The sequence below is a fragment of the Coenobita brevimanus genome, chromosome 21 (assembly GCF_032717465.1).
Source record: "Coenobita brevimanus isolate Jiangsu-jjx chromosome 21, ASM3271746v2, whole genome shotgun sequence".
NCBI lineage: Eukaryota > Metazoa > Arthropoda > Malacostraca > Decapoda > Coenobitidae > Coenobita > Coenobita brevimanus.
In genome coordinates, this window is record NC_136974.1 from 28,326,247 (window position 1) to 28,354,086 (window position 27,840).

At 42.6% G+C, this 27,840-nt stretch overlaps 1 protein-coding gene across 1 annotated transcript; it reads right to left on the bottom strand.

Moving 5' to 3' along the window:
* Positions 1-2,062: 2,062 nt before the first annotated feature.
* LOC145392130 (uncharacterized) lies at positions 2,063-27,840 on the bottom strand. Its single transcript, XM_080266581.1, has 4 exons — positions 27,765-27,840; positions 13,968-14,149; positions 11,825-11,922; positions 2,063-2,267 (listed from the first exon to the last, which is right to left on the bottom strand). Exons 1-4 carry the CDS (start codon positions 27,838-27,840, stop codon positions 2,063-2,065), a joined length of 561 nt encoding a protein of 186 aa, XP_080122707.1.

The window sequence follows — 27,840 nt, forward strand, 5'->3', positions numbered from 1 at the left end:
GTCCACAGCATTAAAGGATAGTAAACTTACTGCATTTATACGGTTTTATACCCCAGACAAGTTTTTGAAATACATGGTGATATTAAAAAGACGTGTTATATCATTAACCACTGACCAGTCAAACAGTGCATTTAATTTAAGGAGATACCTGATGCTAAGTTTTATCGTTTATATATTCTGGGTTATTTACATAATATTCTAAATATGGCATCATGGAGAATGTGGCACTATTCACCACAGGAAAAAAGCTTGTGGATCAAGAGCATAGGGCTTACAATGATTATTTTGACACATGTTGCTCCAGGACTTATATACAGATTTACTTATAGTGATTAGTAGTGTTGGGTTGCATTGCAGTTTGCATTGCATTTTTTTTTTTTTTTTTTTTTTGTTATTAGTAATGCTGGGTTATTGGTTTGATGCACTGAGCTTTGCACAGCAGATTTGTGTCAGGCCAGTGAACAGTAATGGACACTTAACTTTATTTTACCTATATCTTCATAACTTTACATGTTATAGCTATCTCTTTATGACTTTACAGCACTAATTTGTTGGGTGATATTTATGACTGCTTGTAGTTTTCATAGCACAGTAATTGTTAGAAGTAATTTCTGAGGAACATTTCTTTTCTTAGGAATTATGACAGTCATCGCTCGTTTTTGTTCGTTCATTTTTGAAGGCTCCAACATGCTTACATGCGTCGGCCTTGGTCACCTAATGGCGACTCTCCATGCTGCTCGATCTCTGGCAGCTTCCCTAATCAGTCCCTTATCCCTGAGGTCATACTCAACAACCTCGTCCCAGGTCTTTTTCGGTCTACCTTTCGTAACCCTACCCCTAACATTAAGACTTCTCACTTTCTGCACCCAATTATCATCCTGCATCCTCTTCACATGCCCAAACCACATCAATCTACCTCTCCTTATCATAACACCAATACACTCAAGTCTTATCCCGCCCCTCAATTCTTCCTTCGTAAACCTAGCCCCCCCAGGCCTCACACTTAGGGACGCACTGCACATCCACCTAATCATTGTCATTTCTGTACGTTTGAGCCCGCGAATATCCTCTTCCTGTCGCTATTTTTTTTTTTTTTTTTTTTTTATGGTTGAGACCTTATTAGAATTTCATCAATACTGTGGAGCTAGCATGAATATAAAGTGTATAAGATATTACCTCGTGTGTGGAATTAAGCCTGATGAGTTAGTGTGTTACTGCACTGTAGTAATGCCTACTTCTATTGTGTGGAGTTGAAGGTTACTTAGGTAGAGCTGTCATTCATATTAACCCCTTTTGCCTTCCGTGGATGCATTATGTTATACAGGCTACCCCAAGATTATTTTCTGTGGTTGAGGTATTCCTAGTAGTCAGAGAGTTGAATACCAGTACTCTCTCAATTACCAGTAATTTTTGGACTGCTAGATAAAAAAAAAAAAAAAAAAAAAAAAATTGGGTCTGAATGTATACTGCATGAAATACCCAAGTGCATCCACAGCAACAAAAAGATTAAGCATCAATAACGTGGACACTGAACCTAGAATTATGACAAGTTATCTAAAGTAACTTAAACACTAACTACCGTATATGGCCGAGTTAAACTGACATTGACACAGAAAGAGATTGAGCTTCACTTGTAATATCATGGACTCTAAATGTAAGCCAGAAATAAACCTAAATAAATCTGACCACTGAGCTGTCCCTTAGCTAATTTGGAGATGACACTGACAAAGAACGAATTATGCTTGACACGTAATATCTTGACTCTGAGGTGACCTAGCTACACACCGAAACAGGCTGAAGAACTGAGTTATTATTTTAATAAGCTGGAGGTTGAGCTCAGGGACGACAATAACACAGAAAGGGACTGAGCTTGTAGTATGCCATGTAGACTCAGAATTAAACCAGAGACTGACCTAACCAGATCCAACTACAAACCTACTGTATCCTTTATATAAGTTAGATATGACACTGACACAGAAAAGGACTGAGTGTGGCTTGCAGTGTCCTGGAGTCTGATTTAGCTAGAGCCAGATCAGAACAGATACAACTACTAAGCTATGCACTAGATAAGCTGCAGGTTGAGTTTGGATGAGATGTACTGCCAGACTTTAAGCACAGCCATATTAAGAACTCGATCAGCTGGGAGTGGGCATGAAGGGTAGGCACGAACACAATCCTCTGTGGGTGCAGTAAAGCCTTCTCTTGCCGCAGACATGTAGCGCCACATTAAGGAGTTATCCGTGGTGTCAACTGGTCCATAGATTAATCTGGTTGGGAGGGAATGGGTAGTGTTATTAAAACTTAGTGTACAAAGGTGTGGGCAAAACCCCTTAATATATGATGCTCAGTCTAAAAATCCATATGAGAATAAAAAGTGGTTAGACTGGATTCTGCTTTACATAATGCAGTCAGCAATGAAAGAGAATGGCCAGAGAGGACTTGAAGTCGGATAAAACAGTTCCCTTATACTAGGGGAAAGAGATATATGTATCAGCCATTGATGTATTTGTCTCCTTATAACAAGAACAATATAGTGTACTGCAGAACTGTTACTGACAGAATGAAGAGGATAACTGAGGAAAAAGGGGTTTTTAGGAAGGGCAGAATTGTGTAGACAAAATCTTTCAGATATGTACAGAATTTAGAGAGGTGAAAAGCAGGAAAGGCGGGAAAAAAGGTCAAGATGATGATGATCATGAAAGAAGTTGTATACTGGCTTCATGGATTTAGAGATAGCATATAACTGAGTACAAGAACAAAAAATGTGGAAGGTGCTGAGAAAATACTGGGTAAAAAGGAAACTGCTGAATGTTGTTAGAAGAATATACAAGAGGGCAATAGTGGCAGTGTGTGTGGAAGATGAACAGAGAGTTCTCTGACAGGAAGATTCATTTGAAATTGGGTTATGTCATATGCCTGTGGTTATCCAGTATTTATATGGCTAGTGTTGTAAAAAAAAAAAAAAAAAAAAAGAGGATAGGGCAGTGGATGTCTAGTGCCACTAATGAGACCGAGTTGAGTGTGGAAGCTGCATGTACAGTTGTCTTCTGATGATCCTGATGTGTTAAGTGAATACAAGTAGGAACTGCAAGGTCTGGTGAATGAGACTAGAAGCGTGTGTATGAAATAAAATTTTAAAATGAATGTGGCAAAGAGTAATGCTATGGTTTTCGTCATGAATAAAATCATGAAGTGTGTGCAGTTAGGCTGAATGGTCAGAAAATGGAAAACTTCTGTGCCTTCATTGCTTTCAAGTATGTTCACAGTACTCATATTGTATCAAATCGTATCGTTTACAAAAGCTCCAGTGTGCTTGCATGCATCAGCCCTAATGGTGGCTCTCCATGCTGCTTGATCTTTGGCAGCCTCCGTGTTCAGTCCCTTCTGTGGTCACACTCTTTGACCTCATTCCAGGTCTTGGTTTACCTCTCGCAACCCTACCCTGGACGTTCACACTTCTCACATTTCATGCCCAATTTAGTCCAGTCCCTGTTGTAGAGACCCGTATACATCTTGTTAGAAATAGACTTTGACTGGTGATTTGAGTAAAGGATGCTGCCAGCTTCAAAAGAGTATGAGGTGGAGTTGCTAGTTGCTAGAATCATAGCATAGGTGAGAAAATGGCGGTTTTCAAAATGGCCGCCACCGGGGTCTTTCAGGACTATAAAGGCTTACAATTTCTAATAGAAATGTAGTACCTGGAAGACTATTATGGGGTTTTCAGGCACGGCCGACACGATGGTGCCTGCAGGAAATCAATATGGCCTTGCATAATACCCAAAATGCAAGATGACCGCCATCCGGATCCTCCCCAAACAAGTCGTGTATCTTTTGAAACATCGTGACTGGATGATTTGTATGCTAATTATGAGGTTTTCAGGCACTGCCGACATGATAATACCTTTACTCATTTGATATCACAACATTTGATACGCAAAATTCAAGATGGCCATCTTCCAAAATCCATAGCTAACAAAAAAGAGGTCAAATTTTAGATATTGCTGGAATATAGCAGTACTCTCTGGATATTACTTTCATTTTTTTTTTTTTTTTGGTAAATGTCTGCTTGAACTCAGTTTTGGAAGGAAGTCATTACATACATTCCTTCCATGGAATCATGATGGTATCAGATCTCAACTCCTTGGCATGAGAGGCATTCTAAGCGTGGTTGGTGCAGCATGGTCGTAGTATCAATGACGAATTCATAGAACGTGTACACGAAGTACAGAGAGCTCTATGTGCAAAGGAAAGACCCACTGAGAAGTTCGCAGAACTATCTGACCAGTCATCAAATCTCCCTGAACAAAACTGAGTATTTTCTGGAAGAATGCTGTGCAAAATCTGAGATGTGTCAGTAACTGAAAGTGTTTCAACAGATGGCTGCTACTATCAAGCATGCAGTTGCATCAGATCTAGAAGGAAATTTCCCTCTACACATAGCTTCCGTGGAAGCTTCTCTGCCAATCTTCTGAGAGAGTGACTGGATCAATTACTTTCGCTATGGCATGTTCTACCTTGAATCCACGAAAGCCGTAGAAGCAACTCATCCGGATGTTTTTCAGCGGTTCATGCATGGTCAGTCTGTCGTGAAGGATCGAGTTGAAAGTTACATCAATGCTGTTGCACCGGATATGAAGCTAGAACAATCCATCCACAGGGCATCAAAAAGTGCTGGTGGCACTGTTGGCCAAACAAGAAGTCTGAGGGTTGTGATCGAGTGGCAACTCATTTTCCACAAAATTCTCCTCATCTCAGACAACTTAATTCAGGGTTATTATGAATGATGTGTCGATGAATCATAGTGAATCAGAGAGGGTTCATGATGAACTTACTGGACACAAAGCTCATCAGCTGAATGAAAACGTTTCAAAGCTCCTGGGCTTTGTGTGTGAAAGGGGTAACCCTTACATCATCAAGGCTCCTGCCATCAAACTGTACAATCTAATCACTAAGCAACTGGCATTGGATGAATTTGCCGTCCGGCTGCTCCAAGTGCAGGTGAATGGAGATAAACTGGTAAGAGAATTCCGGAGAGAAAGGTTTGTTGACATGACCAAAAAAGTCTCTACCACTATATCAAAAAGGTAATTACCTCAGCTTGACAGCAAACCATCCACTAATGTGAGTGCAGCTTCTGCTGTGACATCGCAAATGATAGCAGTGGCTCAGTGCGACACTGAAATTGTGAAAGAGCGAGGCATGGAACTTGAATCTACCTATGCCCATCCTGCGTGTTTCATCTCTATTTGAAGGCGATCTTCATTCAAAGATGATGATGATGATGATGTAGATTCGTCCACCTTCGTCTGAGGAGTGGACACGGGCAGAAGAAGCCCGTCAGAGAGATGAGCGTTGTATGAAATGGAACAAGAGGTGGGTGGAGGCGCTTAATGCTCAGGGGAAAGGTTGCTAAGAAGGTGGGGGGTAAGTAGAAACTAAGTGGAGAAGTAGAGAAAGAGGAGAGATTTGGATGATTTCTGCTGCAGTGAAGGCACGAGAGATGTGTCTGGTGAGATTGCTACTGATGGCTGAGTGAAGAGTGACAGTGGCAGGGCAGTTGAGAATATAGTGCAGTAAGGGCCACTCGTCGAGTACGTGGCAGTGTGGACAAGGAGTGGGGTTGATGCGGGTGATTTGTGAGTAGCATGGGTAGCCAAGTCGGAGTCTGTGGATGCGGGTGACAAGTGAATGAGGCGTGTGTGGTGGGGGTGTGATTGGCCTGTATGCAGTGGCTCTTGCTAGCCAAGTGGCGGAGTACAAGCCCTCAGCTATTAGGCTTTTGTGATCTGTGATGGTGCACTCGTACACTGGTTGTCTTGCCTCTCGCTTTATTTGGGAGAGGCTGGGCCTGAGGGGGAACATAGTCTGTGGTAGGGTGGTCCCGGATTTGGCTGCAGAGTCAGCACGTTCATTGCCTGCAATTCCAACATGGCTAGGTAGCCAATGCAGGAGGATCTCACCTCCCCGGCGAAAGATTGAATCGGTCACAGCATGAATTGTGGTCAGCAGGTTCACATTGTCAGCGAAGTGACATGTTTGGAGACCTAGTATGGACGAGAGCGAGTCTGTGTGGATGATAATACGCTTTTGTTGGAGTGGTAGCGCATGTCGGAGGACGCCAAGAATGGCGACGAGCTCTGTCTCATACGTGGTGGCTCCCGTGGAGAATCGCCAGGTCTCGATATGATCATCGCTGACAAATGCGGCACCTGCAGATCCGTCACGTGAGACAGAACCATCTGTGTAGTACTCCCGTGTGTTAGGAGTCCGGAGAGAGGAGATCCTTGCAATGGCATCTTGTCGGAGGAGAGCTGGATGGGAAGCTCTGGGACTGTCGGATGTGGGAGTGATGGTTTGGATTATGCGGGGCCGCCTGGGTGGGGGGGGGGGAGTAGGCATCGTGGTGGAGGTCTGGACCTTCATTGAAGGCGTGGTTCCTTCAAAGACTGACAAAAGTGCGCTCACTGCTGACTTGGAGAAGAGCTTAACAGGCAACGAGTTCCACTTTCCTGCCTTTAGATGCATCCGTTATATTGGACCCCATGTCAAAAATACGTTCCTTCCCAAACTTGGCTTCATTTGGGACATTCGAATGTGCAATCAGTTGTGTGCTATCAGCAGGCCACTCTATTTGTTCCAGGTACAGCCTCTATATCGTGTTTGACAGCAACTTAGAGTCATCTGCTAAGGGTGGAGAAAGGCTACGTCACGCCAGTGGAGCTGAATCCGTTGACCTCACTGAGCTCACTGCAGGTGTCTCAATACTCCAACAAATGAACAAGTTGTGGACCTCCTCGGTCAACAAAACTATGCTATAGCGTCTCATTCGCGATCTCGTCTCGACTCCTGAGATAGTGAAGTTGAATGTTGTGCTTGGTGGATGTGTCACAGATGATGGTGTTGTGTCAGCAGAGTTTCTCCACTCTGGAAGGCTGTCCACCCAACCACGTTCTGAAACTATAGAACCTATTGACATGCTGACATGTGATGTGGAAGAAGCCGCTGATCACATTGTGATGCACTATGCATGGGAGGTGGATCGGGGAAGTAACTAGCTGCTAGTAGTTTCCAATGACACAGACAAAATAGCACGTCTGCTTCATTATGTTCAATATTTTCGAAAGCGAGGCCCCCAGAAATTGTGGATAGAGTTCAGCACCGGTTAGCGACGGTGTCATATACCTCTACACTATCTAAAGTCATTGTGAAGGCACATATATCGACTGGAGATGATGCAGTGAGTAAGATAGGTACCGAACATGCCTCTCTGTCATGTGATTCAGAGCAGTACTTGACTGATTTTGCAGTCTGACACTATCACTGACGAGATCTTGATGAAAGATGAGGAGTATCTCGTTTGAGTATCTCGTTTGGGTGTGGGTTGGCGCGAAAAGCAAACCCGAATTGCGAACATTCGACCGGCTCCGGGTGGAAGTCCAACTGCGAGCTCCGACACCAAAATTGTTGGAAGCCCTGCCATCAACTTCAAGCGCAATTCGTGGCCACATCAGACCATTTTACTCTGTCCGTAAAGTTCTATGCCTTCTTGATGTTACCCAACCTGCCACAGACCCTACCAAATACGGATGCGTGAAAGAGACTGACACACTACCTGAAAAATGCCTGAATCCATTACCCCAAAGAATGCTAGTCGTTTGTAAGTGTGGCTTGATGCGATGTTGTGCAAAAAGGAGGGTGTTAAATGTGTAACTTTATGTCATAAACAGGAGTCAGTCTGTCAATATAAGTGAAAATGCCATCTTTCAGGCATGATTAATTCATATGTTCATGAAATGAGCTTCACATGACATTGATATCTGTATGACTGAGAAATGTCTTTGAATAAATACTTTTCTATGCTTAAGTTTTCATTACTTATTCGTGGTCATCTTGAATTTTGGGTATGAAATGTGGTGATAGCGCCTGAAAACCTCATAATTAGCATAAAAATCATCCAGTCATGATGTTTCTTTCAAAAGATACACGACTTTTTTGTTTGGGGAGGGTCCAGATGGTGGCCATCTTAGATTTCGGGTACTGCGCAAGGTCATATTGATTTCCTATAGGCACCATTGTGTCGGCCGTGCCTGAAAACCCCATAATAGTCTTCCAGATACTGCATTTCTATTAATAATTGTAAGCCTTTGTAGTCCTGAAAGACCCTGGTGGCAGCCATTTTGAAAACCGCCATCTTCTCACTTATGGTATGATTCTAGCAATTCCACCTAGTACTGTTTTGAAGCTGGCAGCATCCTTTACTCAAATCAGTAGTCAAAGTCTCTTCCTAAGAAGATGTATACGGGTCTCTACAGCAGGGACAGGATTAAATTGTCATCATCCATCCTCTCAACATGCCCAAACCATCTCAAACTACCCATCCTCATTACAACACCAATAAATTCCAGTCCCATCTTTCCTCCTAATTCTTCCAGTCATAATCCTAGCACCCTCAGGCCTTGCATTCAAGGATGTACTATACATCCATCTAATCATTGTAATTTTTCTGTGCTTAAGCCTACGAATATCCTCTTCCATTACTGCCCAGGTCTCACTACCATACAGCAATACACTCCTAACACATGGCATATACGAAGATCCCTTAACATGGAGGGAGATCCCTTTCAATGTCAGGAGAGACAATAGCTTCCAGAACCCCCCCCCCCAACCACTCCTTACCTTAACCATAGAGCTAGCTCCAGCCCAACCTCCAGCACATTACATGTCCCCCAAATAACGAAACCGTTATGCACCCAAGAGGCTCTCCAGCATAATCAGTCCTTTCACGCCAGACAAACTCTGCATGCTCTCCCCGGTAAACCGCACACACGAAATCTGCATTCAGTTGCAGTCTACCTCTAATACAATTACATTTCTTATGTACACACTTATCACAAACACAGCACAAGATGGAGAGTCTTCCCAAACTTTTGTGGTAAGCTGCACATGGCCACACTCTCTTTGCTTTGATGGTAGCCTACCACCACCAACCCTAGATATCGTCACCCTTGTTTTGTCTACATTTACCCTCAAACCCCTGTGGCCCATTCTGTCCCTCCATTTCCTAAATCTTTTCTCTGTCTCCTTTTCATTATCTGCAATCAACACCAAGTCATCAGCATACAACATCTATGGGAGTCCACTTCTGAAGTCACGTGAGAGAGCTTCAAGCACCATGACAAACAATAAGGGGCTCAAGACTGACCTGGGATGCACGCCAGCTTTATGGAAAACTCATAACTCAAATTTCCATTCATTCTTACCTGGGTGTGATCACCCATATACATAACCATAACCACTCAAGCCACCCACTCCTCGATCTCAGGCTTTCTCATTGTCCACTTCACCACCTCCTTAGGGACAGCTCCCTTTTCTTTCCCGTACAGTCTATTTTTCCTGAAGCTGTTGGACAATACTGATGAACAAAACTGGAGGTTGGAGGATGAAGTGTGAGAAAAGGTACTGTGGAAAAAGAGGGGTGCAGGTGCACTGAGGAAAGTGACGTTGAATATGGAGGTGAGCATGAAGGTAAAGAATTCTTTGCATGGCAGTATTGTGATCCCCACATTAAAATACAGAACTGAAGCTTGGACTTTATCAGAAGGACATTTGCTAAAATGAGAAGTGTGGAAATGAATGATCTGAGAGTGACTGACAGACAGATACAATACAAAGATGTACAAAGAAAAGCAAACAGCAACATACCTATTAGTTCTTTTGAAGCTGTTTGTAACAGGATAAATTATAACTAATGCAACTATTCTACCTGCCAAAAACACTGAAAGGAAGGCAGGAAGCCTCCTCTCCCCCCCACCAACCAAACCCTCCAACTTAAAGCTGGCAGAAAATTGGGAGAAGGAACACCATGCAACACAGAAAAGCTGTCATAGAAAGTTCATAGGTAAGGGTGAAAGGGAACGAAATTGTATACTGTTTTCATTTGCAAGGGAAATACATCTCATCTTAAGGAATATGTCATTGTTGCTCTATAGTTACTGGTATACCCTCCATGGTTTGAACTGGATGACTTCTTAATTCATACGTGTATTATTCAGATCTGCACATGCTTAGATGGGGAGAAGCGGACAAATACTATACTTACCCAAGCAGTTAACTGTGTCACAGTACTGTACCACAGTTAATCCTTAGTGACCTAACTCAGCATGTGTTTAAAATGATGCCATTAAGCCGTTGTTTATTTTTCTAACCTGCTCGTCGCTGACTTTTATTGCATAATTACAGTATATGCACATAATTTTGGGGCAAAAAAGCTTGCAGCATTTAGGTGTGACAGTGTACAAAATGTTTGTGGTCTCTGCTGAAACGTCCCTACCTCGCTTTCCGTGTGACTTTTTTTTTTTTTTTTTTTTTTTCCAGATTTTTACATCTGAAAACAATGTCAACACCAGAATCAATGTTTTATGGCAGAAATTTGTTGGCAGATAATAACCAGCCAGATTTTTTTTTTTTAAGATATTAATTCAGGCAGAGAATTATCTGCCGTTGATGAATATGAAGTGGTTGAATAATCTGACAGTAACATTCTGCTGTATTATTATTAACATTGTAGAAGTCACTATTCTTGGTATTTGTGAGAAAGGTACTATCACTTAGTTGTTTTCCCGTGATAAAAAGTAAGTTTTCTTTATACTTGTGTGATACTGAAAACAAAAATTTTTGTATCTAATTTGAACATTATAAGGATAGTTCTATTTTATGATTATGGATCACACTGTATACCAGAGCTTGTTATTATGTGAAGAACCTATCCCATGAGTACTGACAGTCTAACATTCAAATAATTGCAGGTTCAGTGCATCCATACTGAAATAATTTTCTTAGAATACAAATACAATCAAACAAAAGGACGCTGGTGGGTTGGCTCCACGTGATGTGTCCTGAGCAACATATGCACAAACTTTGAATGATGTAGCTTTATGCATATGGCAGAAATCCACCAAAAATTTCGGGGTCCAGTGGGATCCCGTCAGCCTCCCGTGTACTTCGGAAAGGCTCAGCTCACGAAGGGTTAGCCACATAAGGAAGCAACTTATTCCACATATTTACAGCTCTGTTGAAGAAGTACATAGCTTCGTGTGAGTAGAAATGCTTGCCAATGATTTTATGCTTATTGCTTCTTGTATAATTTGACTGATCTTCTGTGAAGTACTTTTCAAAAGCCATATGATCATGTCCTTTCAAGATTTTGTATATCTGAATTAAATACCCTGTAATTTACACATAGTGAAGGTAAGCAGATTTAATTCCTCTAACTGTTCCTCATGTGGCTTATTTCTCAATCTAGGTATCATTTCGTCATCCTTTGCTGGACTCTCAAGTTTCTCCATATTAGCTTTTTTATAAAAAGTTCAGAAGCACTGTGGTACTGGTGTGGATGTGCTGGCGAGAGATAGAAGCACCCTGAGATGGTTTGGCCATGTAGAGCGAATGGAGTGCAAGAGATTGGGTAGTACGGTAAACCACATGAGAAAATGGTGAGTGACAGGAGAGAGTGAGAGAGAGAGAGAGAGAGAGAGAGAGAGAACAAGGTAGAGATCTAAGGTACTGGATAACATCAGGGAGAGGGAGGTTGTAGTGGGAAGAGGGGTCATTACTGAGTAGGAACAGAAACACAGGGAGATCCTTTGGTCAAGGATGATTCTCACAGAATGTGGCATCAGGCAGTACACAGAGTATTCTCCATAGTAGATGCAGTATCCTTATCATTCTTATCCCACTACAAGTACAAATGTGGTTGGTAGAGTTTGGAAACAGGAAATCGAAAACCTTTTAATAATCACGATAACCCTCATGTAGATTCTCTCACCTGAGTTCCTTCATGAAGATTTGTTCAACAGGTGAATATTTTACGGGATCTGAGGCCAGCTCACAGATCAGTCTCTCTTGGCAGGGCAGAGTTGGCAACTGGAAGAAGTTCAAATTAATATGTATTCAGTTATCATTATTATTATTATTGTGACCATTCTCTCTCTCTCTCTCTCTCTCTCTCTCTCTCTCTCTCTCTCTCTCTCTCATGTAAGTCGCAAACCTGGATATGGTCAACACTCTGAACTGTTGTTTTGCAAAGGTCTTTAGAAGATAAACATGACAGCAAGATCTGTAATGGCTCAAGAAAGTGAAGATTCCATCATCCTCAGATGTACACCTCATGAGGTGGCAAGAAGAGCTCTTGACAAGCCAAATATTTACAAGTCATCTGGTCCAGGTAAAATTCTTCCAGGAGTTCTTAAAACCGTGCATGACCAGGTAGATCCTTTAGTAGCAGAAATCTTCGACAATTTGCGGAAACACGGGATATGCCAGAAGACTGGAAGCTAACAGATGTGACCCCTGTCCTAAAGACTGAAGATAAAGATGGGGATCAAGGATACAAAACCCCACACAGCCACGCTTGTGTCTCCCTTCAGCCGTAATGGGGATCAAGAATGTCCCGAGAATTTCAGTTCCATTAGTCTGACCTCCATTTAACCAAAGCTTTGATAAGGACTAACTGTTGATAGGATTCTCATATCCCTGGAAATTCACAGCCTGATTATGGACTCCCAGCATGGTTTCACATCACACAGATCATGCTTAACCAGCTTGGTTGAACTTTCCACAAAATGATGAGTGAATACGACAGAAATAATGCACTATACATCCTCTACTCAGACCTTCACAGTTAATGGCATTTGACAAGGTGACTTGCCTCAGACTAATGTCAAAAGTGGATGCACTCAGTACAGTATGAATAGTGAGGTTATACTCTGAGTAGAAAATTGACCAACGGATAGTAGACTTCGGGTAAAGATCAACGGAACTTCTGACTGGGCTTCAGTCACTTTTAGAGTTCCAAAAGAATTAATCCTTGGTTCATTCCTGCTCATCATTAATATCAGTGACACAGATGTTACTCTATTAATTCGCAGATGACATCAGACTCACAGCAAATGTGAGCAGTCCTGATGGGATTTAAAAATTCTAGCCTGACTTGCGTAGACTAGGAAATGGTCTGAGACAATGTACATGCACTTTAACTTGGAGAAGTGCAAGGTGATGTATACTGGCCATGCAAATCCCAGGTCAAACTGTTTACTTTTGGGGAGAACTATGAGGATGATTTATTTAGGAAAGGTCTTGGGTGTACTATTCAGTAATGAACTAAAATTTCCAAACAGTAAATTGAAACGAGAAAAAATGCTCAGAAACTGCTAGGCAGTTTCATTACAGATGCAAACAGATTTTTCTTACACTCTACAGTTCCTTAATACGGCTGCTTCAGGAAGGTACGCTGTGCAGCTCTGGTTACCTACACTCAGGAGACATACCGTAGATCGACTCGGAAAAATTCTGGCTAGAGCTACAAAACTAATTTCATCCATCAGGAGACCAAGATGTCAGGGTCACCTGAGGTCTCTGGGACGGATTTCATTACAAACTCATGCGAGTAGACTATAACATTAGCTCACTGAGGTGTTTAAAATACTGATTGGGGCTGACAATGCTAGGCACTGAAAGAAGTTTAGTCTCAACGCGAATTAAAAAAGCAGCCATGGTTTGAAGGTGGAAGTGAAAAGATTTAACACCAGCATATGTGACAATTTCTTCATGTACAAGATCTGTTCCCTCTGAAACTGACTCTTTATAGGTGTTGTTAACAGCAGTACAGTATAACAGTTAAAAAGAAATCTGGAAATGATCTTACACACAACATTGCGACTGTGAATTGGGTATGCATTCTCAAGCAAATATGAAGTATCTCCTTGGTATGGACTGCAAGGTCACTGAAATATTATATTTTCCTTGTAACACTCTCTCTCTCTCTCTCTCTCTCTCTCTCTCTCTCTCTCTCTCCCCAGCATGTTGCTCAGCTCCAAACTTTTTCATACTGTTAACGTTCCTTTCTTCCTTGACAGTAACCTGTTGGAATTACTTTCAGATCTTCATTCCATATCCTAGTGTATACAAACCTCAAGGTGCATAAAGTATGCTGAGAGTCGACTCAGTTGCTGCTCATATGGCGGGTCCCAGTATAGGTCCTCGGGTATGTCTGAGTGGTCCACGCTGTTGGTAGACAGTGTACCCAGTGAACGGCTATACTTGGGGGCCAGGGTGGGCAAGGCCAGGGAGACAGGCACGTTCAACAGAAAACCTAGAATAAACAATATGGATTAGATCAGTGATTTTCAAACTGTGTACTACGGAACACTAGTGTGCTCCCGTTATTAGTGTGCTGCAAGAATTTGCTTCAGCTGTGAAGTGAAAGAAGGCAACTTGAATATGTTTCCTGAGATCACAATACAAATAACAAAGACATTGCTCCACTGACATGTTACTACCTTGGAAGCTTATATAAGAATACTGAGCACTATTTCCCAAATACCTGTACAGTATACTGTATGCACTGAAAGTTATTAAGAAGCAAGATTTGTTAGTTAGGTAGTCGAGGAGCTTCTCGACGTTTCCCGATTTTACCGGTGGCTAGTTCCAGTATGAGTCAGAGTTGCCAGTTTGCCTGCTGTTTGTGAGCATAGTTGTTTCGTAAGTTATGCACTAATTTTTGTTGTTCTTTTTCCGTATAATGTTTTATTTATGTGATTGCTTGTTAAATTATGTAATTCAATTTAAGTTTGTATGCAAAATAATTTACAGTGATATGTAATGTAAGAAAACTCTGGCATGTTTTGGATGTCCCCGAATTGGTAACTGTTGTTGCTATAGGGACAGGTACAGGACCAGCACGTTCTAGAATGTTGGAGAAGCAAGGAAGGTTATATAAGGATGGGGAAGAGACTAGAGCAAGTTCAGTCGGTTTTCAGTTCAGTTTGAGTGTTGTGCAGTGTCAGGGAATTTTGTGTATTCTCGGTACTTGTGAAAACAGTGAAGTGTTGTTGGCAAACAGTGAAGTGTTACTGAAGTTTGTATCTCATCGGTACCTGTGAAAAACAGTGAAGTGTTGTTGGCAAACAGTGAAGTGCAGTTAGTGAAATTTGTATATCACCGGTGCATGTGAAAATAGTGAAGTGTTGTCAAGTATTGATGTAAAGGCAGTTAGTAAGTCTCTATAGCTCCAGTGTTTGTGAGAATAGTGAAGTTGGAAAGCATACAGTGTAATTATTTGGAAAATAAAGACAGCGAACTTAAGAAGCCACTGTTTATTTACAATGCCTCAGCTGATCCTGTGTACTGTGCACCTAAAGGCTGACCATAGGAACAACAATTCACTGAGCAAAGTCCATCCAATACTGAACTACTGCTGTTGGAGCCTGTGGCAGTGTGGGATGGGGACATAACACTGGTGTCAGGAGTGTGGATTATTTAGGGCTGCAGTGAGGCTAACCTTTGCCATGGAAGCAGATTGTGTGCAGACAAGTTCTTCAGCTGGGCAAGAGGAGGAGATGTCCCTGGCGACAATTGTGAAGTTATTACAGGCACAGAAGAAAGATCCCAAAGGACAATTACAGGCACAGATGAAAGAAATCAAAGAACAATTACAGACACAGAATGAAGGACAGAAAGAACTCAAAGAACAATTACAGGCACAGAAGAAAGAACTCAAAGAGCAATTACAGGCACAAAAGAAAGAACTCAAAGAGCAATTGCAGGCACATAACGAAAAAGAAGAAGAAGAAAGAACGATATGAACAGCTTCAGGGGGCATTACAGGAGCAACAGAGGGAAGTACAGCTGAGGGTGCAAGGACAGCATTCATGGGGGAAATGAAGGCAGAACAGCAACAGCTTAAGAAGGAAGTAGATGTCAAGCTAGAGCAGCAGAAGTATGAGGTAAGCAATAATGTGATGGAGTGTAAACAGCATGTAGACAACCAGCTAAAGATTAGTGGGGGAATAGTGGCGGAGTGCAGACAGCATGTAGATAATCAGTTGAAGCATGTAGTTGACCATGTAAAGATAATTAGTGAGAAAATTGAGGCCGTAGAGAAATATTGCACTGCTGAGCCACTGGTTAGTGCACACGGAGTATATGAATGGAATGGACAGTGTAGTGTGAATCTTGATGGATCCCAGGCATCTAAAGGTAGCAGTCCAGGGTTGAATAATCAGAATGCAGAAATTTTAAGTCCTGGTCTTATTTATGATGCCCCAGTTTTTAGGCCCCAAACCAGTGAAGTGCACGGCTATAATGGGGTTCCAGTTAAAAAGAAACCTCAGGAATATGATGGTAGAGTATCTTGGGAAGCTTACCATGCACAGTTAGAGTTACTTGTGGATCAGAATGGTTGGGATGATAGGCAGAGGGCAGTGCAGCTTGCTACTAGCCTTAAGGGTGCTGCAATGGAAATCCTGGGCCAGATGGCAGTGATGGAGAGGAACAGTTATCAGACCCTTGTAAAAGTGCTGCAGTGCAGATATGGGACCATGTTCAAGACTGAGGTTTACAGAGCAAGATTCCGGAGCCATGTACGGGCTCGAGGAGAATCCCTATAGCAGCTTGCTCATGACTTGGAGAGTATGGCATACAAGGCATACCCTGGAGCATCACCTAACCTGTTGGCTATTCTTCTGAGGGACCAGTTCATTGATGCTCTTGATCGTGCAGAACTGAAAGTGCAAGTGAAGCAGGCACAGCCAAGAAGCATGTAAGAAGCACTTGCCAGGGCTCTAGAATTTGAATCTTACGTCAGGTCCAGTACATACACTGTTCAGGCAGGTCATAGTGCAGGATTCAAGGCAAGAAAGGGGCAGGCATGTGAAATGGAAAAAAATCTGTAGGAAGTTGCTGGTACTGTGAAAAGCCATTACACAGAAAAGAGGACTGCTACAAGAGGAAGAGGGAACAGGAGAAGACCTGATGGGAGGCTGCTGGTTCTGCGGGAAGCCAGGACACAAGAAGAAGGATTGTCACAAATGGAAGAAGGAGCAAGAACAGAGGAGTGCAAGGAATTCTTCAGTTGTAACAAAAGCATGTTGGACACGTAATGAGGTGGGACACTTCAGTTCTGAGTGTCCGAAGAAGAAAAAGGATGATAAAAAGAAGGCTGCAGAAGACCAGAAAGAAACGGAAAACTAGTGGAGGTTGGTGTTATGGGGCAACCACCAGCTGGCTTTTCCCAAGTCACCCACCACCAAGAAAATGGAAGAGAACGGCAATAGAGAGTGTGTGAATAGAAGGAAGGATAGACGGAAAGAAGTGTTCCCTGGTGATTGATTCGGCCTCAGAGCAGACTTTTGTGAGGCCTGATGTGTTACATCATCGGTATCTGTGTAAGTCATCAGAACAACTGTGTGGTGTAACTGGGCAATGTGCAGAACTGAGGGGACCCCTGGATGTCTGAGCTGAAGTGGCAAGGCAGGAGGCTACTCTTTCAGTCTATGTGGCTGACATGGAGGATCCTTGCCTTCTGGGTCTGGACTATCTGATGTCCATGAGGTGTGAGCTGGACTTCTGCTCCATGAAGCTGAAGGTTCGAGGAAGGTCAGTTCCCGTTATGGCAGTGAAACGTGCCAGTTCTGGCGGCGAGGTGAGGGCACTCCACACTACAATGATACTCCAAAAATCAGAACTGTTGCTCCAGTGTAAGGTGAGCAGCTCTTTTGATAGCTGTCTAGGAGTGGTGGAGCCTGATGTACAGTGCAAGACAAAGGCCAGAGTGATAGTGGGGAGAACTCTGGCGGAAACAGGTGCAGGTGAAGTGCCAGCTGTGGTGACCAATTTCTCCCGTGAGCCACAGAAGATCAACGAGGGAGAAATTGTGGGACTGTGCCGGGCAGTGGACCCTGAGTGGCACCTGTGAAAGGTGTGTAGTAAAAGAAGATGGGTATCTGCCAGAGCACTTACAAGACCTTTTCTCAAGGAGTTGCCAGTGCCTGGATGGCTCACAAGTGCTTAAGATGAGGCAGCTGCTGACGGAATTTGCTGATGTCTTTTCCACAGGAGACCTAGACCTGGGATGCACTGATCTGGTGGAGCATTGAATAGACACCAGGGATCACCGCCTGATTAAACAGCTAGCGCAGAGGATGGCGCCAACCCAATGGCAAGAAACAGAGAAGGTGATGGAGAATCTCCAAAGTCAAGGGGTAATAGAAAAGTCTAGCAGTCCTTGGGCATCAGTAGTGTTTCTGGTAAGGAAAAAGGATGGCTCAGTAAAGCGCTGTATAGATTAGTGAGCCCTGAAAGGAGTGACAGTGAAGGATGCATACCCCTTGCCAATAATTGATGCTCTGTCAGGTGCTAAGTGGTTCTCCACCCTGGACATGAAGGTAGGATACCATCATGTCAAGGTTGCAGAAAAAGACAAGGAGAAAACAGCCTTTTCATACAGGCGGAGTTTATGGCAGTTTAAGGTGATGCCTTTTGGCCTATGCAATGCCCCAGCTACTTTTGAACATCTAATGGATCGCGTACTGAAAGGCCTGCACTGGCAGACAGCTCTCATCTATCTGGATGATGTAATTGTGTTTGGACGGACTTTCGACCAGGAATTGGAGAGGCTGTCGGAGGTGTTGAATAGGATCCACGCAGCGCACCTCAAGCTGAACCCCAAGAAGTGCTACCGGTTTTAGAAGGAAGTGAGGTACAGCCGACAGCAGAAGTTCGTCCCTCTTAGCGTGCGTGATACGAGCCTGTTGATCTGGTAACACTGTATGAGATAGAGTTGACAGGTACGCTTTAAATGGCTAATATTAAAGAAATGTGTTCGGAGATAAGAACACATTCTCTAATGATAATATTAATTTGCAGCAGGTGGGATAATAAAGTTATTGTGAAATGTTTGACATTGGTGTATGAAGATTCTTCGTTACGGACACAGACGCCTAGGATTACTTGGACTGGACTGATGTTGCCAGCAAGTATTATATGAAATATTATAGAACGATTGCAGTCTTAAAGGTGAGGTTGCAAGAAAACACTAATTACGATGTCAGTTACTAAACAAACACAGAAACTGCCAGTTCGTGTTTCGCCAGTATGCGATTTTGTTTTATAAGTTAAGTCACTTCCCTTTCCGACCTCTATCCCCACCCGTCTCTCCTCTTCCAAGTCATGCTCTGCCATCATCCACGTTTTATCGTTAATGTTGAAAATCGTATGTCTGTAGGTAAACTGTGGGAAATAATATAAAAGTGTCAATGAGCTTCTTTTTCTCCATCGCTTGAAGTGTTATCAATGACTTGAATATAAATGTTAGTAACATGAATAAATAGTCACTGTGGTGGTTAGGAGACATTTCTCGTCATCATTTATGTAACACTTACCTAACTATCGTTCTTACAGTGCCCAAAAATACACTCCCTCTCCACCCCTCGCCGTCTCCTCCCCTCCCCCATCCACTGTTTCCATCACTTCTCCCCCCTCCTCCGCCCCCATTTCCAGTAACCTTTGTTTCTAGCCTGCAACACTCCGAATCCCTCCCCACCGTGTTATTGTATTGACCCTGCCCAACTTCTCTCCCTTGTCATTTCAAATGTCTTTTTCTCTCCCTTTTTCATTTTTGTCTCGGGAATCGAACAACATAACGATGTTTGGGTCATGTTTTTGTATAGTATCCTTTAATAATGTGTAATATTATAATGACCGTGACAATGGCGCTCAAGAGGTATTAACTGTTCAAAGGACGGCAGTCAGTGCCTCAGTTTAATGATCATTTTATTTCTCCTCCTCTAGCCATTAATATCTTGCTTACACTTATTTTATAAATCCCAACATACATAAAATATGAAGCACGAACGTCCTTCTTTTCACTAAAGAAAGTATAAAATGAAAAATAATCATTGCGTATGTTGTATGACTGAGGTGGTTTGGACATGTGGAGAGAATGGAAAATGAAAGACTGACTAAGAGGGTGTATGTAGGTGAGGTGGAGGGAGGGAGATGGAGGGGTAGACCGAGGATGAGGTGGAGGGATGGAGTTGAGAGGAATATATGGGGGAGGGGGGGTTGAGTTGGGGGAAGGGGAGTCAAATGGTGGGTGACAGAGCGACTTGGAGGCGTTTTATCTGCGACAACCCTTTCGGGATTAGGGCGTCGGGCTATAGATAGATAGATAGATAGATGTTGTATGATCTACACGCATCCAGAAAATATTTTCTTAAAAGTACTGTCAGTATTCTTGGTGATAATTTGTAGATCTTCAGTTACGATTAAATATAGCAAAATAGATGATAGCATAATCATCGTAATATACGATGAAGGGGGATTATACCCCTCTGGATGAGTAGATTAAGCCCTTATCGGAATATGCTTGTCATGAGCCCGGACAGCAGGCAGATGTAAGTGGAAGTATGAGATTGTCGCGGTGTAAGGGTTAATTATGGTAAAGGTTCGCTTCCTATCCATCCGAGTCCTTGTCACTCCTGTATCGATAATATCGGCAGTTGCAGAACAGATGTTCAGGGCGCTGACGGACAGCCATGCCGTTACCTTTTGTTCTAACCATGCAATGCAGCTATGGGAATGGAATGATAGGGATAATCTTGCTGACTGCATTCTCTGACCTTGTAAGATCATGCGTTGAGGGAGTTCAGATCAAAGTATGTCGATGGCATATTGTTTTAAATTATATATAAGTAGACGTATCTCATAGGTCTCACTTTAGTGCGGAACACAATGTGTGGGGGGGAGGGGATTATGGAAGCAGGAATACTTTGAGTGAGGGAAGGGATTACATATATTACAAGCTGGGACACAGATAAATACGTTATAACGTGAAGGGAGGAGTGAGGGATACAGAAAGCGGGAAGGAGGCGAGGAGGGAAGGAATCCACAAGGGGGGGATGGTATTGAACACTGATAGTTACGATGGACATATTGTTATGTAAGTAATTTGGTTACTTGTGTGTAATACAGTTGGCAATATAACATGCACGAGTATTGTGTTTATAATGTCATTACAATTAAGACTCAAAGTCCTGTAATTGGTAATAACTGTATTCAAATTATGAAGAACCGATCTAGTTAGGGAGGTAAACAGAAGCAGAGTCAGTTAAATGAAATCGTTGGGAAGGGTTGGGGGTGTTGAGGGAGAGAAACAAGGGGTACTGGTAGAGGGGGGGAAGGGAGGGGGGAGAAGTGATGGAGACAGTGGAAGGGGGAGGGGAGGAGACGGCGAGGGGGTGGAGAGGGAGTGTATTTGGAGCACTGTATTAACGGTGGTTATATAAAGGTTATATAATGTGACGAGTAATGTCTCCTAACCACCACAGTGACGATTTATTCATGTTACTAACATTTATATTCAAGTCATGGATAACATTTCAAGCGATGGAGGAGGAAATGAAGCTCATTTGACACTTTTATATTGTTTCCCACAGTTTATCTACAGACATACGGTATTCAGCATTAACGATAAAACGTGGATGATGGCAGAGCATGACTAGGAAGAGAAGAGACGGGTGGGGAGAGAGGTCGGAAAAGGAAGTGCTTTAACTTGTAAAACTAAACCGCATACTGGCGAAACACGACCTGTCAGTTTCTGTGTTTGTATAGTGTGTAACTGACATCGTAATTAGTGTTTTCGTGCAACCTCACCTTTAGGACTGCAATCGTTCTATAATATTTCATATAATACTTCCTGGCAACATCAGTCCAGTCCAAATAATCCTATGCGTCTGTGTCCGTAACGAAGAATCTTCATACACCAGTGTCAAACATTTCACAATAACATTATCCCACCTGCTGCAAATTAATATTATCATTAGGGAATGTGTTCTTATCTCCGAACACATTTCTCTAATATTAGCCATTTAAAGCGTACCTGTCAACTCTATCTCATACAGTGTTACCAGATCAACAGGCTCGTATCACGCACGCTAAGAGGGACGAACTTCTGCTGTCGGCTGTACCTGGGACACGTTGTAGGTGAAGGCGGTGTCCGTACTGACCCAGAGAAGGTGGTAGTTGTGGAAAATTGGCCAGTTCCAACTAGCGCAAAAGAACTACAGAGCTTCCAGGGCTTGTGCACCTACTATCGGCGTTTTGTCAAGGACTTTGCAGTGGTAGCTGCACCTCTTCACAAGCTGTAGGGGAAAAGGCAATGGCAACAACCAGCCAGTTTTTCCTAAGAGGCCCTACCACTGAGGAAATGCAGAACCTTGATGAATACTCGCAGTGTGCGAGAAGGTGAAAGAACAGACAGCAAGCAATGTACCAGTAGTAGGAATGGGAATTTTGGCAATAAATGCCACTGTACTGTTGTGACAGGACCGGCATCAAATGCAGAAGACCTGAAGAGAATGCAGATGGAGGATGCAGATTTACAACCAGTGCTAGAGTGGCTGCAGCAGAGTACAGTGTGACCATCGTGGGAAGAAGTTTCCAGGTTAAGCCCTGCGACCAAGAGCTCCTGGAGTCAGTGGGACCTTCGTTTGAACAACGGACTACTGAAGCGTCAGTGGGAGACACTCGATGGCTTCAGCAAGTATTGACAAAGGGTGGTTCCGAAGAAGATGAGGTTCGAGATCTTGGATGAGTCTCATAACCAGATCACTAGTGGGCACCTGGGAGTGAAGAAAATTCTAAGCCAGCTGCAACAGAGGTTCTACTGGATTAGCATGTGCCAGGATGTTGAAGAGTGGTGTTGGGCCTGTGATGTATGCTGTGCGAAGAAGGGACACAAGAAACGTGGTTGCACCCCTGTTCAGCTGTACCAGGTGTGTGCACTGGTGGAAAGAGTCACGGTGGACATTGCTGGATCATTGCCAATCACTGAAAGAAGAAAACGGTACCAGTATATATGTGTCGCCATGGACTACTTCACAAAGTGGCCGGAAGCCTATGCCATCCCTGATCAAGAAGCTGCGACTGTTGCTCAGTTGTTGGTTGATCAGTTTTTCTGTCGTTTTGGGATGCCATAAGAGCTACATTCAGACCAGGGTAGAAACTTCGAGTCTGCTGTGTTCCATGAGTGCTGCAAGTTACTGAGGATAAAGAAGACCAGGACGACCCCACCAAGGCCACAGTCAGATGGGATGGTGGAGAAATTCAACTGGACCCTAGGACAAGAACTAGCCAAGTACTGTATAGATGGACAAATAGATTGGGACCAGAAATTACTTGCATTGCTGATGGTATATCGGTCTGCATCCCGTAAGTCTAGCGGTACACCCTTGCAAAACTGATGTTGGGCCACGAGTTACGCCTACCTCTTGACTTGTTTTTAGGAAGACCACCTGGTGAAGAGTTGCCTACAGACACTGAAAATATTTGATCCACTCTGCCTGTCACTCACGAAACATTCTGATTAATTTATTCACTTTGATTATTCTTCTGTATAATGCACCTCAGCATTTTTTTTTTTTTTTTTTTTTTACATATTTCGATATCCTTTGTTTATATACAAAGACAGTCACTTTCTTCTTCCACTCTTGGTGATACTCTAAAACAAATTCAGTCTTTCTTTCACATTTCCAACTATCATTTCGTTGAACTATGGCCACAATACTTAATCATTTCTACTTAAATCTACTTCTACATACATCAACGAATGATGCCTTCCCATTTTTCAACTGTTTTACAGAATTTTCACAGTGCCGCTCATCGTTGCACATTTCCAACTAACACTACATTGCATTCTCTCCACTACGAGTACACTTATTTTCTCTGCGTACACCTCATCAGCACTGATACCTTCCAGCTTTTCAGTCATCTCACATTCTTTGTTTCTGCTAGTGTCGCATGGCACCAAAGTATTAATCATCTTATGCTTTAAAGTTGACTTAGAAATTAGTGGTAACTTTTTACTTTTAGTGCGTGACTACTTTATGAACAAGATACCTTTCTACTTTTACCTGAGTAGGCTACATTCACCTCACGATACTTTAACTTGTGAAGAATTTAAAAATTAAATAATACTCAGATTTAAGTACCAAAGTCGGATAGATTTTACAACTCTGAATATAGGACATTCTTTTGACAACTTCAGTAACGTGGATGGTAAGAGTGAATTGTTCAGTATGGCTAGGCAAATGCTGGGTAGTAACAGGGCGAACAGTTCATAGCTGTCGAACAGTTCGTTAAAGAAAGAAAGAAAAAAAAAAGTAACGTTGCTGAATGTGCAGTGCTTGGAGAGAACGCTGCAACAAACTGCTGAATGTGGAGTTTGACTGGGATAGGCATAGCTTGGACCCAGCTGCGCCAGTTCTGGGATCATTCTTTTGACTGAGTGCAACGCTATGAAGAAAGCAACTGATAAAATAAAAAATGGTATGGCAGCTGGTAGCCCTTGTTTAGTCACTGAAATGTCGAAAGTTTCACGTGATGTACCTGCACGTGTCACGATGGCGACTGCCTTAATCAGTGCTGAATGACTAACTGAAGAGTGTGACTGAAAATGTTTTTAAGAGGAAAAGAGATGCCCATCAGCGTGAGAGCTGTAGGTGCGCGAAGCCATTAGACAAGGTAATGAAGGATGCTGGAAAGATATAGAGGAATAATTATGTTTGGAGAAAAAATGAAAACGGATAGTACAGTGTCCGAAATGCGGGGAGGTTTGGGGGGGGGAGGCTGACCCCTTCAGGTACACTGAAGATCCATGGAAATAGACTAGGCAAAAGGGCTCACCATGGATCATTTAAAGACCCTCTCAAATATGATGTGTTCATTATTGTTACGAGCGATAAATTCATTTTACATAATATGATCATCCAGAAAGTCAATAAAATACAACCTTTACTATTTCCATTTTCAAAGTTAGGAAAAAAAATTCACTTGCAACCTTTTAAAGATGTTCATCACATTGTGAAGAATAATCGAGTTCCTAAGAGTCATTACATTTCCCAATTGTCATCACATAGTAATTTTTAGCCACCCTAGAACTTACAAGAAATTTTATAAATATGTTTCTTTGGAGCCCGCGATTCAGGGGATACCATGAAGATGACACACCATACATATTTGATGTTTTAAAAATGACTACTATATTAGCAATACTGCATCCTGAACATTTGAGCAGTGCACTGATATTCATTACTCAGTACGTATGGTTACATATTGGTCTAATTAAAAAAAAAAGAAGAAAATTGTGGGGGAAGAGGTGGAGTTTAAAGCGTCTCACGGTAGTAGGCTCACTTCGCCCCCCCCCCCTCCCCTACGCTTGAAGGGCCTCTGCTGTCTGAGTCTGTGGCCCCTCCAAACGCACTCACCTTTTTCGAAAACTGGAATAGAGATACAGTTTTATGGCCAAGTAGAAGTACAACAGATACTGTTTTTATAATCAGGTAAGTACACAAGTTCTTTTGAAAAAGAGAGGCGATCTACCTGGTTTTTGTTAATTTGGAGATGGCATTTGATAGAATGGCCACAGATGTCGCGCAGTGGGTAGACCTAAATAGTCCTTAGTTTACCTTCGTGCGTGAAGTACTGTCCATATTTTACGCCTGGGTTACCGTGGGTGTTGGTGTATACATATAATTTGATATTAATCATTGAAAGGAAGGAGGATGTTGTGGAGAAGCTTAGCAGGTGAAGAGGGAAGGGTATGCAGTCTAAAGTATTGGGTAGTGAATATGAGGAAGATGAAGGTTATGATTATTGAGGTGGGCTCAGACTCATTGGTGGAGTGGGAACAGTGGATTTGTGTTGTATGCAGGAAGGGAGCAGATATTAGCGTTATCCTGTGTTTGAAGGATGAGTACACAAGGTATACAGCAGTGTAATGGTTAAATTGGAAGGGATAAGTAATTGTTATTGTGTCAGATGCAGTGGAGATCGTGTGGTCCAGCAACAGCTGGAGGAACTGATGCTTGCGATGTGAATTTTATGTGTTGATGAGTTCTTCTACATGGGACAGTACGATTAGCGCAGAAGACGGTGCTGAAGATAGCTCTGCTACAAAAGAAAGTGGCTGAATGAAGTGTATGTTGCCACACTGTGAAATCATACTTAGGCATGGAATGTGTTGGTAAGATGATGCGCACGGGTTGGCTAAGTAGTATGAACATGTGGAAAGAATGTGTGCGAGTAAATGAGAGTAGAGTTGTGGAGATCTGAACGTGTAGGAAGGAGCCACTGTTGGTGGACCAAGGAAAACACTGGATAAAACCCTGAGACAAGACCGATTTAACTAGAATGCCGGAGGAGACCGTGCAATTTGGAAAGCAGCCACCAGGTGAGAAGAATAAGGCCAACCCAACCATGCAGGGAACACTGCCGTAGAAAAATGTATGTACAGTATGTGTATAAATAGTTATAGCTTTGTCCTAGAAGCTGTAATTAGACTGGATGCAGGAAAGGGCGCCAAAGGAATGAAAGGAAGGTGTAACTGTACCATCGTAAAAGGGAAAATATGGGAGAAATGAATGTGTAACATCAGTGATCCCACACGGCCATGTTTAAGCTGGCAGGGATCATGGTGATGAACCCTCTATCCCCTCCCCACCCTGAAATTTCTAAAAATTCAGTTAAGACATATTATAATGATATCATTAATAGTAATAATAATAATAATAATAATAATAATAATAATAATGTATTAGTAGTAATTCCTAATCAAGACCTCTCAAATAGTTGTTTTGCGGTATGCGACTGAAGCATGTGTCCTGCTCAGGGATGGTGGACGCCCCTGCCCAGCACTCGTTATCTCACCAAAAAGTAGTGACTAGATGGTTACCATCGTCCAGGGAGTAGTGTCATAGGAGTGAGGTGGGGCCAAGGCCTGATCGCGTGATCGGTGACTTCGCGCAACACTTCCAGGCGGGAAACTCAACAGCATTTATCAAATAGGCAAAGTTCGGTCTGACACTAGGCTACTGCTCATGCACACTTCATATATATAGCTCATCCCCTGGAGCTATGGCTCCTCCATTTTCCCTGAGCCTCACCAAATAGAGGGACCCAGTTCCGACCCTGGCGAAGCGTTGTCTACCACAGAAAGCGGTTGCTTGCTTGTGGTCGATAGGTATGACTAGCCAAACAGACTTATATATATATATATATATATATATATATAGATAGATAGATAGATAGATAGATCGATAGATATAGATATATGTACACACATAACTGCTGCAAAGGAAACTATAATATTACCTATCTTTTGTAATTTGGATTATTATAGGACTACTCTCTCACTCCCATCCCCCGCTCCCCACCCTCACACTCTAGTCTGGCTGATCACAAGCTACTTATCCTCATCCCAAGTTCCGAACATAAAACCTGGTTACGACCTTATCTGCTTGTGGACTGTAATACGAAAGGTGCATGATACCGTCAGAATATAGATTTAAGGCTAAAAGAAACAGGACCCCCAAATGAAAACCTGTGTGTTATTAATTCAGCTCTTGGTTGAGCAGTAGGAGCACAATATGTGATTATCAGCAGGAAAAAAAAACAGGGTGTTGAACTCTAGACGAACCCTGCCTCTGAGGGAAATAATGAAATTTCTTATTGTTAACTTGCCTGATTTCTTCTGTGCTTAGCTAATGAACCACTGCAGGATATGTCTGTAAAAGTCCAGTGGGGAAAAAGCATGCCTCTGCAGATACTGCTGAGAATATCGTAGCTTATAACATCAGCAACAAATATTTTAGATCGGAGGTTCGAAATAGGCCATGTCACAGTATAGACTTTCCAGTTAGCACCTTCAATAACGTGACGATTCTTTATGCTACTTTCGGACGATTTTATTCAATTTGGGAGAAGTCTCGTTTTGAACGGGTTGGTGAAGGCTGTGTCAGACCCCTCCAAATTGAAAAGTCTTGCTAAACGCTGAATAAAGTACTCTGAAGGTAGCAAATACCAATGGAAAAAAAATACGTCATGGGAGTGAAGGGCACTTAAAACCACGGGTAAATAACAAACTGCCTTACCTAGAGTCGTGGGAGCGTCTGGGTTGATGTACAGGTATCTCTTCTCTCTTCCCCCACCCACCGCCATTCCCGTCAT